Below are 17369 nucleotides of genomic sequence, written 5' to 3' on the forward strand. Positions count from 1 at the left end.
GTTACTGCGTGGGCTTTCTCCAGTTGCAGCGAGCGGGGGCTACTTTTTGTTGCGGTGTGCAGGCTTCTCATTGCAGCGGCCTCTCTTGTTGCGGAGCTCGGGCTCTAGGCACACGGCTTCAGTAGTTGTGGCTTGTGGGCTCCAGAGCACAGGCTCAGTAGTTGTGGCTCACGGGCTTAGTTGCTGTGCGGCATGTGGGATCGTCCTGGACCAGGGCTCGAACCCGTGTCCCCTGCAGTGGCAGGCATATTCTTAACCACTGTGCCACCACGGAAGCCCTAAAGGTCTTTTTAGAATGGTGGTATATAGCAGAGAAAAAAAATGTGAAGACTAAATGCATAACTTAATCAAGTGATCACCACCCAGATCAAGGAATAGAACATTGCTGGCACTCCAGAAACCCTCTGTGCACCCCATACTGATCTCCCTGTGCCAAAAGTAGCCACTATCCTGACTTAATGGTGATCATCTATTTGGGTCTGGGTCTTGGTATTTTGTTTGTTTGTTTGTTTTTGTCACCTTTATGTATTCTGGAAGACCATTAGTCTAGTTTTGCCTGCTTTAAAACTTTATATGGAATCATACAGTGCTTTTTTATCTGTCATCTTTTGCTCACTGTTATGTTTGTGTGTATTTTTACTTCATTCATTTGTATTGCTAATTATCTTCCATTATATGAAATGCTACAATTCTGTAGTTGTGGACGTTTGAGACTGTTTCTGGTCCTTGGCAGTTTTTAGCAATGCTGATATGAACATTTTAATATACGTGTCCTACTTCATTTAAGTGTTGTTTATCTATAGGGATATATCTAGGATTAGAATTGCTGGGTTAAAAGGTGTGCATTTTTTTCAGCTTAAGAAGATAATGCCCAAACTTCTTTTCCAAAGTTGTGTACCAATTTATATTCCCACCAGCAGTGTACGAGAGTTTTTGTGTTCTATACAATCATGATATTTTCTCACTTTATCTTCTCAAACACTATGGGATAGGTAATATTATCTCCATTTTACAGATGTGGAAACTGAGGGCCAGAGGTGTTAAACAACTTGCCAGAGTTCACATAGCTAGTGATAGCAGAGCTAGATTTTGAACTTGGATCTGACTCAGGAGCAGACACTTAAAATTTTACTTGTTACTATTTCAGGACATTATTTGGAAAACAGGGATTGCCCATAAAGACTTAATATTCATTCACTATGTCTTTGATTAAAAATGACAGGGAGAGGTCTGTACCCTTGTGGACCTTCCATTTTAATACACATTGAAGGAGTGGAGGTAGGTACATAGATTACAAGAGCTGAGTAAAAAAAAAAAAATTACTGGGTGTGATATATGCTATGAAGAAATAAAAAGGGGCACTGCTGAGAAGAAACTATATGTTGGGTGGTCTGGGAAGGAGGCTACACTTGAGCTAAGACCTAAAGTTTGAGAAGGAGCCAGCCATATTCAAAGTGTGTTAAAGACAGGGAATAGCAGGCAAAAAGTCCCCCAGGAGAAAATACTTTAAAATCAACATTTCAGCAATAAAGCAGTATTATATCAAATTAAATATTTGATAGAACTCTTTCAGAAATTTTCTAACTTAAAGGATAGGATTTTGAAGGTGTATAAAAAACTTCAAGGAAAATTAATAGAAATAATAAAGTGGTGTATGACTGGAAAAATACAGAGACTTCTAAAACAGACTAATATTTACTTTTTCTTTAATCATGTCAAATCTTACTATGTGTGGTAATAAAACATTGATGACAAATCTCAAGGATTCTGTGTGGATAATTTTCTTTTTCAAGCCTTCCTGAAAGGGCATGGACGTGTAAGTGGACCCAGGGGTGAAGAGGTTGCAATGGTAAAGCATGTACGGGAAGAAGGAACCTAGTATGACCAAGAGCATTTGATCAGAAGGAGTTGCTAGCTTGCGCTGCTAATGTTGGTTTTTAATTGGAAAAAGAAAATTCTAGGTAACATAGAAAGTGAATGATTTATTGGTCTGTTTTAACTACCCTGTCTACCACCATAGCCTCCAAATAAGCTCCTAAAGTTAAATAACTCGTATAACTCTATTTAGGACACAATTTCATATTAAACATTTTACGTGCCTTCCAGGTGGGTTATATCTGTACACTAGCAATTGTTTCTCCTCCGTAGGAGGTCTGATCCAGCTGTCTGTAACAGTCCTGTAGGGCAAAGAGTTTCGCACACACTGTAGACGCTGGGGGAATTTCTACAAAGAGCAAAGAGATTTTTAAAAATACCCTCTGGTGTCATACACAGCGCAGAACTTCTGCTGTCATTTTTATGAGAACTGTGTCAGAAATCCTTAGCTTCTGTAGATTTGGAAGCAGAGGAAGGAGGGAAGGATGAAGCAAGGTAAAGAGTGAAAATAGCTGAGGAATTGGGAAGTTTGAGCAGGACAGTTTCTTAAGTTGGGCGATTTGTCTAATGTCTCCTTGTCCAAAATAGGTAACTTAAAATAATTCACCTTGGCTCCCTGTAATATGTGGAATTCTACCATTTAGAAGATTCTCTGCATTGCCACATTAATAGCTACACGGTTTGGGGTAAGTTAACCTGTCAAAAGACTGTTCCCACATTTGTTAAGTGGAGATTAGATCTGTCTCTCAAAGATGTGCCAGTTCAGGGAAATAGGGTATGAAAGCATTTAGGGAAGTGTCTGGAACACAGTAGTATTTCAGTAAATGTTGGCTGTAATTAAAGGAAGCCGGAGAGATTATGAGGGCCTCCTATACTACGAATTCTTATTTTACCCCATGAGTAATGGATAGCCAAACCTAGATTATGTACAACTGTATTTTGTATGAAACTTTTATTTCTTGACAGTAGAAAAACTACTGTTTTGATGTATCTTGCAATATTACTTAGCACAAAAAATCTGGTGTATATCACAATAAACTTGAATTGGGTTGGATTCTATGCCAGGGTTCACCTTACCCCAAATATGGAAAACCAAATTATTGCCTAACCTATAAATCAATTCTTATCCAGAGTCAAACTCCTTAAAAGTCATGGAGAAAAAAAAATCATCCTTTTCCCTGTTATATTTTCCAAGTGTGTTTGTAGTTATAGGAAATAGTAAGAGAATTGCTCAGAAAAAGATGGAAGAGGCAGATTGTTACACTGCTAAATAGGCTTTTCCATCTTGTTTTTCATTTAGTACAAATACTAATTGGGGAGAATTTAAAACTTCTGGAATGGATTATTGTTTCAGTTCTGTTTATGTGTGATCACCCTTCATGTTGAACTTGTGACCTTTTTGGTAGTTGTAATTAACAGAAATTTTTAGCATTTAGATGATATGGTCTGCCAGAATAATTTGAAATCAGATAATTTGAATGAGGGTAGACAGTTCTGTATATTTAAAAATTTCTCTTATTTCTACCATAGCTACTACCCTGTACATAACATCTTCTAAATAAGTAGTTGTTAAATGCATGCAAAATTTTATAAGCTATATATCTGCCCCCCACAACATTGTTTTCCAGTTGAGGTAGTTTTTTTTTTTTTTCTGTTGCTTAAGATTATTTGGTAAGGTTGATTTACTGTGTAAAAAGTAACATCAGTTGTGATTGGGATCCAAATTTTATTTCATAGGTCAAAATGCTAGGATGCAGTGTAGTTCCCTAGTCTTCATTTGGCAGGGTAAATGATTGTTTGATGCATATTTTGTGGCAGCCAGAAAATGATTAGCCAATACATATAATTTTGTTATATTGAAAAAACAAAGCCATCTCATATCTTTATGCCTTTGCAGCTTTCTTCATCTTCAATAATTTTAGCTTTTTTTAAATGTAAACGAATACCTTATCTTACCCAATCCTCACATTAACTATGTAAGTTAATGTATTAGTTTAATAACCACTTTCTAGTTGCAGAGATAATGCTAATAGAAAATTTTGTTTCCCTATGGACTTCCCCGGTGGTGCAGTGGTTAAGAATCTGCCTGCCAATGCAGGGGACACAGGTTCAAGCCCTGGTCCGGGAAGATCCCACATGCCACGGAGCAGCTGAGCCCGTGCGCCACAACTACTGAGCCTGCGCTCAAGAGCCCGCGAGCCACAAGTACTGAGCCTGCGTGCCTAGAGCCCGTGCTCCGCAACAAGAGAAGTCACCACAGTGAGAAGCCAATGTACCACAACGAAGAGTAGCCCCCGCCCGCCACAACTAGAGAAAGCTCACACGCAGCAACAAAGACTCAACACAGCCAAAAAGAAAAAAAAAAAGAAAATTTTGTTTCTCTAAATAAATGAACCTTAACACAGAAGCATGGATTCATAATGGATCCATAAAACATGATCAAGATATATTTCAGAGATGCAGTGTGGGGACAAAAGGAGGAGGACCCTTAGTTGCAAGAGGAGTTAAGGGATGCTCACTGGCATGGGTTTTGGTCCTCCGTATTAACATGGAGGACCTTTTTATAACATTCATAAAAAATGAATATATTTGAGTTTGAGCTTCCCAGCAGGTGCCACAGGAGCAACACTGACTGGGCGCTGAGAGCATGTACAGCCTCACGGAAAAGAAAATGCTGCCTTTGCTCTGATAGGGTCAACTGAGTGTGTAATCTTGTTCTTGTTGAGAAGTGGCTGGGCGTTGAAAAGCCAGGCCATCTAGGAATAATTTTCCTACTAATCCTTTTGAAGTGTGTAACTGTGAGTCACACTTTTACATTTCTAACATGGCACTGAAACTTAAATTGCTGTATTATAATCAAGCTGTATCAGTTGGCTTGATAGTCAAGCCCGAGAAACCTCAGCTGCTTTATGTGGCTGTAACACATTGATCTTTATTTACAGTCTTGAGACTCCAAGGAAATGGTACAGGTGGTCAGGGATTATTATCTCCATTTTACAGATTAGGAAACTGTCACAGAGAGGCTGTGACTTGAAAAGAGGCATCAACTGTTCTGTTTTTCTTTTTTTAACTGGATTAAACAATTAATAGAGGCTTCTTGGTATAGTAGAAAATGCCCTGGATAGAAGATAGAAAACCTACCCGTCATCTCTAGCCTCTACTATAAAAATATCAACTCTGGGAGGGCTGAAAACTCCCTAGCATGGTTCTTGATAAAACTGCTTAATAAATATTTGTTTAATGAATGAGTGGAAGGATGTGGTTGTGGTTTATGCTCAGAAACTGCTTTTTGCAACTGTAGAATCTTCAGGTAACAGAAAAATAACAGAAGTTACTTTAAGGGACTGGTACATTTCCCTCTTCAAAAAGTGTCCATACTTGAGCATCCTTAAGTCTACCTGGAAACAATATTGTAGCAGCCATAGACCTAAAGAGATAGTTTGGTACAGCTTTGCTCAGTTGTTCTTTGAAACACCAGTAAGACAAAATAAAAACCCAAACATTTTACCCTCCTCCCAAATTTTAAAAAAATTATGTAGGTTACTGTCTTTTGCCTACTATGGCCTGAAATTGCTGAGCTGATACACTTTTGCCAAGTCTTTACCAGTTTAACTATAAAAAAGAGAATAAATTTGTATAAAAATGAATATATTTGGTAATAGGCTTTGCCAGAAATATGTCTTATTCTAACTGTACTCAAAAGTTGCACTGTCTAGACAGTCTTGATTTTTCTTTGTACAATGATAAGCACCTTAATTCAACTTTGGACAAAACATGATCATAAATCATTGTGAGCACTGCACAGTCATCTTTCATGGGTATTAACATCCTTGTCCAGTGATGTCACAAAGACCATCTACACTACCTTGTATACGTGAGATGAAAGTCTTGTGGACTTAGTAACTGGGATGTCTGAAGAAAGAAAATAACTGACATTTTAGTGTAATGTGTACCTAAAGCATTTATCAATGAAAAGTGTGTTGGTGTGCCCATGATGAGGATGTACACAGAAGACAATACTGCACTCTCGGTTACAGAGCCAGTGAAAGCAGTGTTAAGGTTTCTAACTGTAATTTTTTAAAAGCTTGGATAAGTATTTTTTCCTAAAGCTTTATTGTTCATCACTTTAAAAAATCTGTCTTCATCCTAGGTTGTCTCTAAAATACTGAAGAAAATTCTGGTGTTAGGGAAGAAACAATAGCTTGAATTTTTAAGAATTTTTTTACTGAGAAATCATCAATAAGTCTAGCCTTTGTGTTCAGTTGTATTTTTTTTTTAGGTCAAGCAGAGTATGAGTTATGACCTTTGATATGTAAAGGGTAATTTAAATCAGTGAATTCAAAACAAGTTAATTTTTGGATATTGGAAACTGAAAAACTAAAATTTTAAGATGTGTATTGCAGAATAAATCTAAAATCAATTTACATTATAAAGGATTTTAATTATTAAGAATTTTTTTGATGGAAAGTTTTTTTTTAAATTTTATTTAAGAAATTTTTATATTGGAGCATAGTTGATTAACAATGTTGTGTTAGTTTCAGGCATATAGCACAGTGATCCAGTTATACATGTATCTATTCTTTTCAAATTCGTTTCCCATTTATGTTACTACAGAATATTGAGCTCTGTTCCTTGTGCTATACAGTAGGTCCTTGTTGGTTATCTGTTTTAAATATAGCAGGGTGTACAAGTCACTCCCACATTTCCAATCCATCCCTCCCCCCTCCCCTTCCCCCCGCCCCCATGGGTAACCATAAGTTCGTTCTCTAAATCTGTGAGTCTAGAACGTACTATCTTTCTGTTCAGATACCTTTTTTGATATTTAAGTGTCCACTGAAACCTTTAAGAATTAAAAACTAATCCAAAAAAGAGAAACTGTTTCCCTCTCCTTTTCATTTAGAGGAAAGTTGTTTGTAGTACACTGACAATTTCTTTTTTCTTATTTGGTAAGAATGGAGTAGTAAAAGTAATGAACTACAAAAGTGGCAACATCAGTATTTTACACACAGGGCTGATATTGAGAGGGGAGGTCTGATCTGGAAAAGTATGGGAGCCGTCACTTATTACTTATCACATACAGATGGTGTTTAAAGCTACAGGTCTGGTGAGATGACCATAGGAGAAACAGAGTGAAAAAAAGAGATGGGTCTAAGACCAAGTATTGAAAGGACTCTTACCATTTAACTTCTGGGTGGAAGAGGCTAAGAGAGTGTGGTATTTCAAAAGAAGTTTGAAGAAAGAGGGAGTTGTCAACAGTATCATGAGCTGTTTCAAAAGTCCTTTGAGACAGGGACTAAAAACTGTACATTAGATTTATTAGATTTGGTAGCAGAGAAGTCCTTGGATGTCTTAAAACTATTCCAGTGTTGTAGCATGGTGAAGCCAGGTTGGTGTGCATTGATGAACGTGGGGTAGTATTTCAGCACGTTTGGCTGGACATTTGGAGGTGGGGTGTGTGCTGTGCAGCAAAAATAACTATGGTTAGAGGACAAAGAATGATCAAGTTGAGGTAGAAATTTGAATATACAAGGGAGAGTATCCACAGTGCAGAAATTCTCCTTTACTCCCTGCAAAGAAATAGATGACCATGGAAACCAGAGTTCCCTTTCATTCTTATGTTTTCTGTATTCTCAGAAAAATGCTCAGCTACTCAGGTTTTCTTTCCCAAAGTTTCTCTTTTCATTCTTTTTCCATAGCTTCACCCACTAGCTCTTTATCCCTGGCCCCTCTCCTAATTTCCAGTCATGAATTTTTTAACAGCCTGGTGGAACTCTTTGTTTCATGGCTCCTCAAATTAAGAAATCCTTCCAGTTACTGAGGGTCTACCTCTCCGTGTTTTCCATTGTTTCCTCTGTCTCTTCCTCTCTTCCCCACTCTTGTTCTCATGCCCAGTATTTTTTTTTATTTTTTTATTTTTTGGCTGCTTTGGGTCTTTGTTGCTGTGCACGGGCTTTCTCTAGTTGCGGCGAGCGAGGGCTACTCTTCGTTGCGGTGCACGGGCTTCTCATTGTGGTGGCTTCTCTTGTTGCAGATCCCGGGCTCTACGCGCGTGGGCTTCAGTAGTTGTGGCTCATGAGCCTTTAGAGCGCAGGCTAAGTAGTTGTGGTGCACGGGCTTAGTTGCTCCGCGGCATGTGGGATCTTCCCGTACCAGGGCTCGAACCCGTGTCCCCTGCATTGGCAGGCTGATTCTTAACTACTGCGCCACCAGCGAAGTCCCTCATGCCCAGTCTTAATCCTTGCTTTGTAGACTCAGATTTACAGTGCTACTTTTTGAAAGATTATTTCCCCAAATAAATTTAAATTAGTTTGTTCCACCTCATTTAATATGGTGTTATCCAAAAAATCATGTTATTTTTGACATTGTATTCATTATGTGAAAAACAGTAAAAAACACAAACCCTTCATTTCTCTGAAAATGGTAGGTAGATTGAAGATTTTATTTATGTACTTTTCTATCAGTATAATTTATAGTTCATAATTGTATATGTGAAATTTTCCTGGTAATAAGATTTGAATACAGTATTTTGTGTGTGTGTGTGTTTGTGTGTGTAGATAAAACGCCATACTCAACAATTTCCTTATTTCTCTGAAACTAATGTATTTATAGAAACAAAATGTATTCTACCTTGGTTTCCTGTTATTTCAGGAAATAAATATAAACCCAATTTTATTTAACTTAAATCTGTTGATTGAAATATAAAAAATAACATACTCAATTGATTTTAATTTTTGAATTGTATTTTAAAGATTAATAACACTTTTTAAAATAGAGCTATTGGAACATGATAAGGAAGTTAAACTTAAATTTTATTTGGATTCATTTTTGTTTTAAAATATGTTATACATGCAGAAAAATCTTACGGTGTTGTTTGAATATAGTTGTTCATAGTATTGTGGAAACTGGTATAATTATTGCTAGATCTTCAGTTTTCAGGTGGAATTCTAATAAATACAGCAAAAATATTAAGACGCCTGCCTGCTTCTGAATTATTAAAAAGACATGCACATCAGAATTTAGCCTTGGAGAAAGTAGCCTATTAAGTACACACATCTTTAGTTTTCTTTTAATAGAGATGGGAATAGAAATATCTCTCTGTGTATAATTATAGGCATTGTATTTTCTTGTGTATTATTATAGGCATTATATTTTCCTGTAATACTTGCAGGTTATGTAATATTTTATGTTATTTTATAACTGAAGAGCACCAAATATCCTAGAGTGAAATCTAAGGAACTTCTGTCTACTTTAAAGTTGATTGAGTTAATAGGCAAACATTTTTGTTCTGGCTTTATTTGAATAATTGAACAGTTGAGCCATCAATTCTCTTTTTTTTCTTTTTTGGGGGCAGCATTGGGGGAATTCATCAGTGATGTCCTACTGTATAGAACATAAACAACAGTGGACGTAAAGCCAAAGTGGGTTGCTAAGCTACACAGGCCCCTGATTAGATTTTTTCCTGTTTGTACGTATTTCTCACACGTTTAACTATTACTGGTTTCCATGTTTATACCAAATTCTAAGCACAAAAGAGGGATAAAAATAGACACATGGACTAAAATGAGGAGTGAGAGTCTGCAGACTGATACAAAAGAAGAGGTGGGAAAGACAACCAGAAATAGTCATTGCAAAAACTATTTCATGGCCCAGAAATTCTAGGTATATACCCAAGGTAAATGAAGAACACATGTCTACACAAAAACTTGTGCACAGATATTCACAGCAACGTTATTCATAATAGCTAAAATGTAGAATAGGCCCAAATGTTCATCAGCTGATGAACAGATTTTAAAATGGGATATATCCATACAACAGAATATTATTTGGCAATAAAAAAGAGTGATATGTACTATAACATGGATGAACCTTGAAAACGTTATGCTGAGGAAAAGAAGCCGCACACAAAGGCCACGTGTTGTATGATTGCATTATTCCATTTATATGAAATATCAGAAGAGCAAATCCATAGAGATAGAAAGTCAGTAAGTAATTGCCAGGAGCTTCAGAAAAGGGGAAATGGAGAGTGACTGCTCACGGGCGTGGAGCTTCTTTTGGGATGATGGAAATGTTCTAAAATTGACTGTGGTGATAATTGTACAACTTTGTGAATATACTAAAAATCATTGAAATATGCACTTTAAATGGGTGAGTATGTGAATAAGAGCTCAGTAAGGCTGTTTTAAAAAGTATAGAGGATTGGGGTGATTACAGAATTTTTATGAAGTGTCTTATATGCCATAAGCCTGGGGCATCCTTTTTAAAGTACAATAATCATTTGATACAGTAGACAGTAGTTATGAAACTGTGCTGTAAGGGAAATTATTATGATTTATTTCTCAGGATCTGTTTTTAAAAGTTTGTGAGCTGTCAGAATTAGTCAACATTAAAGTTAATTTTTAAGTTCTTAGTAATATTAAAATGAGTTATTTTCCATGTATTTCATGTAGTTGAAGTTATAGCTATGTCTTTTAGCGTAAACGTGGAGATTAGTTTAAAATTTGATTATTTAGAAGAGCCTAGGTAAAATAATTTCAGAAAAATATACTTAAAGAAATTACTGCATCTGACTTATTATACTGTTTATTGCTTAAAAATCTAAGAATTTGCAGTAAGTACATTATAAAAATATGGAATATAGGAGCTGATCTAGGTTGACAGCACTTTGAAAGGCCATATAGCAATAATGCATTAAGGGAATTAAATGAGTCTACTTGGCTAACAGAAGTCAAAGAAAAAAAGGAAGTTTGGACTATTACATAGTTTCTTCTCTGTTGTAACACAGAACTTGCTGCAGCTCATTTCTATGAAAAAAATTATATTCAGAATTCAGTAGAGGGTATAACCACTGAAAATGATTTCTTAAAAAAGTATTGTAGGAAATCTAGATCACAGTGTTCAGGATTAAATGATAATTTAGTTGGCTCTTTTTCATTTAAAGACTGAATGTTTGAAATATAGCTGTACTTTGTTCCCTGCTGTTGAGATATGGGTAGAGGAAGAACTATGGGGCTAGTGTTAGGGACAGGATTCTAGATCTAGAACATTTTCTATTTCCCAGCACCCTTCCACCCTTCATGATCTGTTTAAGGCACTGCCACTGGTTTGGAAGTTTGTCATGTGCCTTGGGTGTGTTGGGACTGAACAAAAGTTGAGAGCCATGGAGAGAAGGAAAGAGAATATAAAGAAGAAAAACTAAGAATTATAGAATCAGACATGAAACATAAAAGCCTTAGAAGGAGACACTAGTGAAAATGCATTGTGTCAACCAGTTCACGTCTGAATCTGAGAAAAATTAGAAAGGAAAGAATGAAGAGTGCTGAGTGACTGAACTCAGGAGTGAGTAAAGGCAGGAGTTAGGGGTGAATCTTGGGATCCACGGAGTGCCGCTGTCAGAGACTATAAAGGGAAAACTGTTCACTGGTGACGAAGAGGAGTTTTATATTGTTAACACTGAAAGTCCAGATAGGGGAAGGGTGGCATCCAGGTAATATAAAGTTGTGGTTGGAGAGACAAGGTCTGAATTGACTGACCTGGTTAGCCTATACTTAGCAAATAGTATTTTTTGTGTTCTCCAGATACCAGCAAAATGTAATTAAAAGTTTAAATTATTAAAATGGGTTTCATGATAATTAAATTTTTAAAACTCAGTCCTTAGGTAAAATATTCAGAAACCCTTGATTCTTGTAAATACACTAAGTGTACTTAGTGATGTTTGTTTTTATCAGGTAATTTTAAATTTTAAATAATTCTTAAGCATAATTCACATTTCCTCTTATAACCAGGAACCTTTTGAGGATGGCTTTGCAAACGGGGAAGAAAGTACACCAACCCGAGAGGCTGTGGTCACATATACCGCGGAAAGTAAAGGAGTTGTGAAGTTTGGCTGGATCAAGGGTGTGCTAGTATGTACCTATAGACTTAATTTTAGAGTTACACATTTCTGTTTATTATACAATCTTCCTAATATCATCATTCTCGAGATAATGCTTTCTCTTTTTTAAACGGTTTTATCTGATTGTTATGGAGGACCAAATTAATACTTGCACCTCCTTTCCTTGTGGGTATTAAATTCAGTGAAGTAAATATATTTATTAATTTAATCAAATTATATTTGATTACTTCTAAGTTATATTTTATAACCTCTTCTGAATCTCACATATTGTCACTTTTAAAAAATTAAGTATGAAGCTATTAAATTGATGAGAGCAACGCAATCAAGAAAGCTGGGCAGGTAATATAGCTGAAGTGTGCCTGCTTCCTTTCCTGCTACTGTATTGTCTTTTGAAGAGAAATGTATAGATGTTAACAAGCAACAGAATAAAGGAGACGTAAGTGTTGGGATCACTTCAGTAGACAGGTTTAGGTGATTAAGGTTCAGATTTACTTTCTTTTTCTGTGTTTAAATAGGCACTAAGGATCTGACTGGAGTAGAGAGTCTCATTGGGACTTTGGAAGCACTAATATAGAGTTGTATTGACATTTAGGGGAGAAGTAGAGGGAAAAATACCAGTTCTAGTAGTGATTTTATTGTCTAATCAGTAGAGTGTATTTTAAGCTCTGAGTTGTATTGTTTGCCTATTCTTAGATTTTCCTATTTTGGAAGGCTGTATTCTATGTACGAGCATAATAAATAAAAGTAAAAATAAATTGAGGATGCTGTCTTACAAAGAGTAGGTTTTCGAAATATGTGTGAACAGTTGTCATTTTGTGTTGACAGATATTACATAATACTTAAATCTGCTGTAGAAATCATGAAGTGAAGACGTTATAAAAGAATAAGTAAAAAACTGACTTGCATTGATAAGGGGGAACGTAAACTCCTTTTTTTAGGGCTGAAGTCTTAAAATATTCCTTGTGCCTTTCTTGTTCTTTTGCTTCTGCTGCTTCAGATAAATGTGTGTGTATAAAGTACATACACCCACATATACTCGTATATTACATTATACTTTAATTAGCTCACATTTAAGCTCTCAATAAAGCTCTTTAAAAAAAAACTGTTAAAGGGTGGGATAAGAGATTTGAAAGGACCTTCTATAGTTTAAAATGTATGTTATCCTACTATTGGCTAGTTTAGCATTTACTGTGTATTTAATTACTTTTCATCTGTGACTTGGCCTCTTTTTCTAGGTACGATGTATGTTAAACATTTGGGGAGTAATGCTCTTTATTAGATTGTCATGGATTGTGGGTCAAGCTGGAATAGGTAAGTGAAGTGACATACTGCTTGATTCATTTGAGAATGAATAGGGAAAGGGCTGTGTGCATGTGTAGTCTGAACCTCATAGAATTCAAGCAGTTGGAATCATTCTACATTATGTTCTCCTTTGTATCAGACTGTTGTCTTAATGTCACTTTTTTCATAATTCTGATTTGATCTAATATGAGATAAAAGTAAGATAATTTATAGGTTGTAATGTAAATTCAGTATACTTAGACTAACCAGTTCTAGATGTGGCAGGTTTAAATGAGAGTGTAAGTATTCTCAAGTCTCTTTTCTTTTTCGCTAAAGGTCTGTCAGTCCTTGTAATAATAATGGCCACTGTTGTGACAACTATCACAGGATTGTCCACTTCGGCAATAGCTACTAATGGATTTGTACGAGGAGGTAAATTCAGTCTTTTTACATCATCAGCATTGGATTACTGACACTAAATGAATTGAGATTTTAAAATATCTCTAGTTATTTTTTACCTTAAAGAAGCAACATATCCGGTTCTATATAGGCAAGAAAGTTGCTATCAAGTACTTTTTAACTAATATTTTGAATATAAAATTTTAAATTGATCCATACACAAACATGTATGCTTCAGATTGTTCAGTGTGTTTGGTAACAAGAATGGAGCTTCTAACTGGGTTTCTTCTCCACCAAGGCACCCCTTGTTGCCTTCTCCCAGGCTTCAGCCCTTGGATCAGTGGTGTACATCCTGCATTTGGTCAGTATTGTACAGGTGTTCCTTCCCCACTGAAGGAAACTTAGGCAGAGTTCTGTCCTCATGGTCTAATAGCTTGTGTGAGTTACACCTGGGACTCTGAATCCATGCCCTCAACTCTAGCTCTCTTCTCTGGGTACCCTGAGGCCTATTTTATTGGAGCCCACAAGACCTGCCTTGTGAGGTTTTACTCTTCCCAGGGAGAACACCCAGGACACCAGGAGAATGGCCTTGGGACCCCTGAGAACAAGAAGAAAAGAAATCCATTTTCCAAACAAAAACTCATCATTCAGCTGGAGGAGTGAGAGGAAGATCCTAAGAGAAAGAAGAGAAAATGTATACCAGCTTCTGTAAATTCATCATAGCAGATCAAGTGAGAAAAGAATCTACCTGTTCCGTCTGCCTCAACTATTTTGCAGATCTGTATTTGACATTATATACATGCAATTTCTGCTTTTTCTGCATTAGTACTTGGAGAAAGAGAACTGGATTGAGCTTTTCATTTTTCCCCAGTCGTCTTCATATTTTTTTATATACCAGAGAATTCAGATCACTATGGCCCTAAGGGAAGCTGGTAGCTCACATCTATAGTTATGACTGTGCTGAGCATGCATCACCGCTGGCTGAAGTTTTATATGTACGTGAATCCGGGTTGAGCAGATTGGGGTCCAAGATGTGGTTATGTCCAACAATTGATCAGACAGTGCTGAGAGATTCTTGGTTTCTTATGTAACTGGGTGCTCCATGCTTCATTTCATTCTGCTGCTATTGGGGAATGGACATAGGGGGAGAAATGGGATGCTGTGTTAGGTATTTGAGAGGACCAGCAAATCATCATCAAATTTCTCCTTGTCTTCAGCCCTTCAAATCTAGGTTGTAAGCCTCAAGGGGAGTGGGGCATGGACCCACTGTCAGCACAAACCCCATTCTGTTCTCTGTGTGAGTGCAAACTTAAGGAAAGTATAGATTTTCCTGCGTTGTGACTAAAAAGCCATTTCATGTTTCAATACTACCAGTAGTTTTCATATATTTTTATGAATACCTCAGAGACTTGTATCTAGTTTTCTGTCCTGGACACCAAGGAAGTATGAGAATATGGAGTGCATGAAGATGTGTCCCAGCAAAGTACCATATGTTGTTGCAGTTTTGCCTGAGTTCCCTCAAAATGATAGTTCGCAGAGAGTAACTAACTACAGAGAAAAAAAAATTGGATTATACAATTTGGAATTCTTCTGTTATCATTTGTTCATAAATGACAAAGTAAATACATTTGCTGAAATAATGAAACCTATAGAAAAAGAGAAAGCCATTAATTTAAAGAAGTGACGAAATGCTTTGAAGCTTTGCTAGAAGGCATTGATTTTTCCCTTAGATCAGTTAGTGATGTTAGAAAGCTGGCTAATCCTTTATAGAATAATAAATGAGCTGCATCGTCTGCAGTGAAAGTTCCCGGAGATTCTTGCAATAAATGTAAACCCCTGTGTCTTCTCTCCATCTGCTTTGTAGACTTGGAGATCCCTAACAGGATTTATTTTGGTTTCTTGGAAAAACGCTATTTCCACAAGGGAGAAAGTAGATATAGGTATAAAACTGGTGAGATTACATTGTATTCTGTATTCATGGTTCTAAATTGAAAGTATCAGTATGACTCACACATTTTATCCCAAAAGTATATATTTCTTAGCTCTGTCCACAAATATCACCTGTAACAAATGACCAGCCCAGTATCAGTGAACACCCTTAGTGCCCACATTGTGTATTTCCATTCAAAGGAACCAGGGAACCTTGGAGAAAGCATTGATTCCAGATCTGGATAGGAAATGTACTAGAGAAGTCTAGACATCTTTTCACATCAAAAAGTAAAGAAGGTAACAAAGCCTACTTTGTTTCATGTCAAAAGGACCAAGGAGCCAACTTGAAGAAACTAACACTGACTTAAATTTGGATAGAACAGCAATACTACTACTAATAGTAACTGATTTAAATGAAAACATAAAATCCCTAGGTTCACAGACACCACACACACACAAAAATGTCATTTTCACCTTTGAAGAATGCTAGAGAACTAAAACTTACTTTGAAAACTGATAAAGAATCTAGTGTGAATCAAGTTTTCTGAGTGAAAACTCCTTACCTGAACTCATTGTAAGCAAAAAATTGATAAGAGATTTATCCTTTGGGTAATTTTTCTACAAAATAAGTGAAGAAGAAAAGGGAATATTCCAACTTTGTAAATGTTTTACTTAATAAGACTACCTGTGAAATATCGAATATGAATCACATCATGCCTATAGCTTCAGGAAGCATAGAGTATTCAGGGGAGAGAGGAACTTACTAAATGACACTGTAGGATGACGACAGCAAATGCCAGACTAGGAATCTCTCTGGAACAAGGAATCCTTGTTCAATAAAACTTTCCAAGGAGCAAAAAACAGAGAGAGGTAATTATGGTTTAAAACAAACTTTAAGAGACTTAATGTATAGATGCAGTTTATTTGCTGTTCTTCACAATAAGCTTTTTATCTTTTAGTAATATGGGACCTAGGGTGCCTGCATTGGATGCCCTCTAGCCCAACCACTGAGGACTTTATTTGACTTCCTTCCTTGAAAGGGCTGCGTAAGAGGAGAGCAGTAGAGCTAGAGCTATCTGGAGGGTCAGGGTGCAAAGACTTAGGAGAAATGGAGGGATACTGCGGGAACAGAGATGTCTGGAGATCCATCTTAATTTTCTGTGGACTGAAAGTTGACTATTAAGGGCATTAACAAGGAAGTATTTTACTCAAAATATTGCTGAGAGGTTGTGGCTGCTAATTTCTGTCTTAAGAGCCCTTTTGTAAACTTGTGTGTGTAGTTATTAATTTAAGAACTATTTTGAGGTAGTGCTTGACGTTTTAATTTGTTTTATTTATCTTGACTCTTAACTGAATTATGACATGTATTTTTATATTAACACTGAATAATATTTTATTCTTGTTTTGTGAGGTATATGTACTTCCAACTCCATGTAAGTGTGTGAAATGTGTACTTTTCCTAGTGTTGTGTGATTTATGCCACAGCTATTTAATGTTACTAAATAGCCTTAACGTTGGCTTTAACAGTACATTTTAGAGATTAAACAGGTACCAATCTAGAAAAGTGTAGTTTTTTAAAAAATATAAATTAACTGTCAACTTGTGAACAAATGTAATAGTGTCCGATTATGAAGTCTAGGATAAAAATAATGTGGAAATATTCAGGGTTTCTGGGAAAAAAAGTAAAAACTTAGAAAATACAAGATTCTGCGTTTCAGTCTTGATTAGACTATAGTAATATGGGGGGTTGCTATTTAAAGCTACTGGTGGCAGGTTAGAGAACCATCCCCTAGGTCCTCTGCCTCTACAGAATAAAACTAGCACCAGCAACTAGCTGATGGAGTCACTGGCATACTCCCTGCCCTAGCACACATATTCAGGCACTACAGATTGTTGCACCTGGGAGCCCAGAGCTCTTTCCGGTTCTGCAAATCCTCCCAGTGTCCTTGAGATCTTGGATTTTACAGAATTTCCTTGGACCGTGTGCAACAGG

General features: G+C 36.5%; 1 protein-coding gene across 3 annotated transcripts in view; it reads left to right on the forward strand.

The window, feature by feature from the left end:
- SLC12A2 (solute carrier family 12 member 2) overlaps positions 1–17369 on the forward strand; it is a 106764-nt gene that overhangs the window by 16465 nt on the left and 72930 nt on the right. For all 3 annotated transcript variants that reach the window (XM_065875286.1, XM_065875285.1, XM_065875287.1), the window contains exons 2-4: positions 11658–11777; positions 13003–13078; positions 13385–13480. In XM_065875286.1, coding sequence (XP_065731358.1) covers positions 11658–11777; positions 13003–13078; positions 13385–13480 — 292 coding nt within the window. The remainder of the gene's footprint in view (positions 1–11657; positions 11778–13002; positions 13079–13384; positions 13481–17369) is intronic.

The sequence above is a fragment of the Phocoena phocoena genome, chromosome 3, assembly GCF_963924675.1.
Source record: "Phocoena phocoena chromosome 3, mPhoPho1.1, whole genome shotgun sequence".
NCBI classification, from domain to species: Eukaryota; Metazoa; Chordata; class Mammalia; order Artiodactyla; family Phocoenidae; genus Phocoena; species Phocoena phocoena.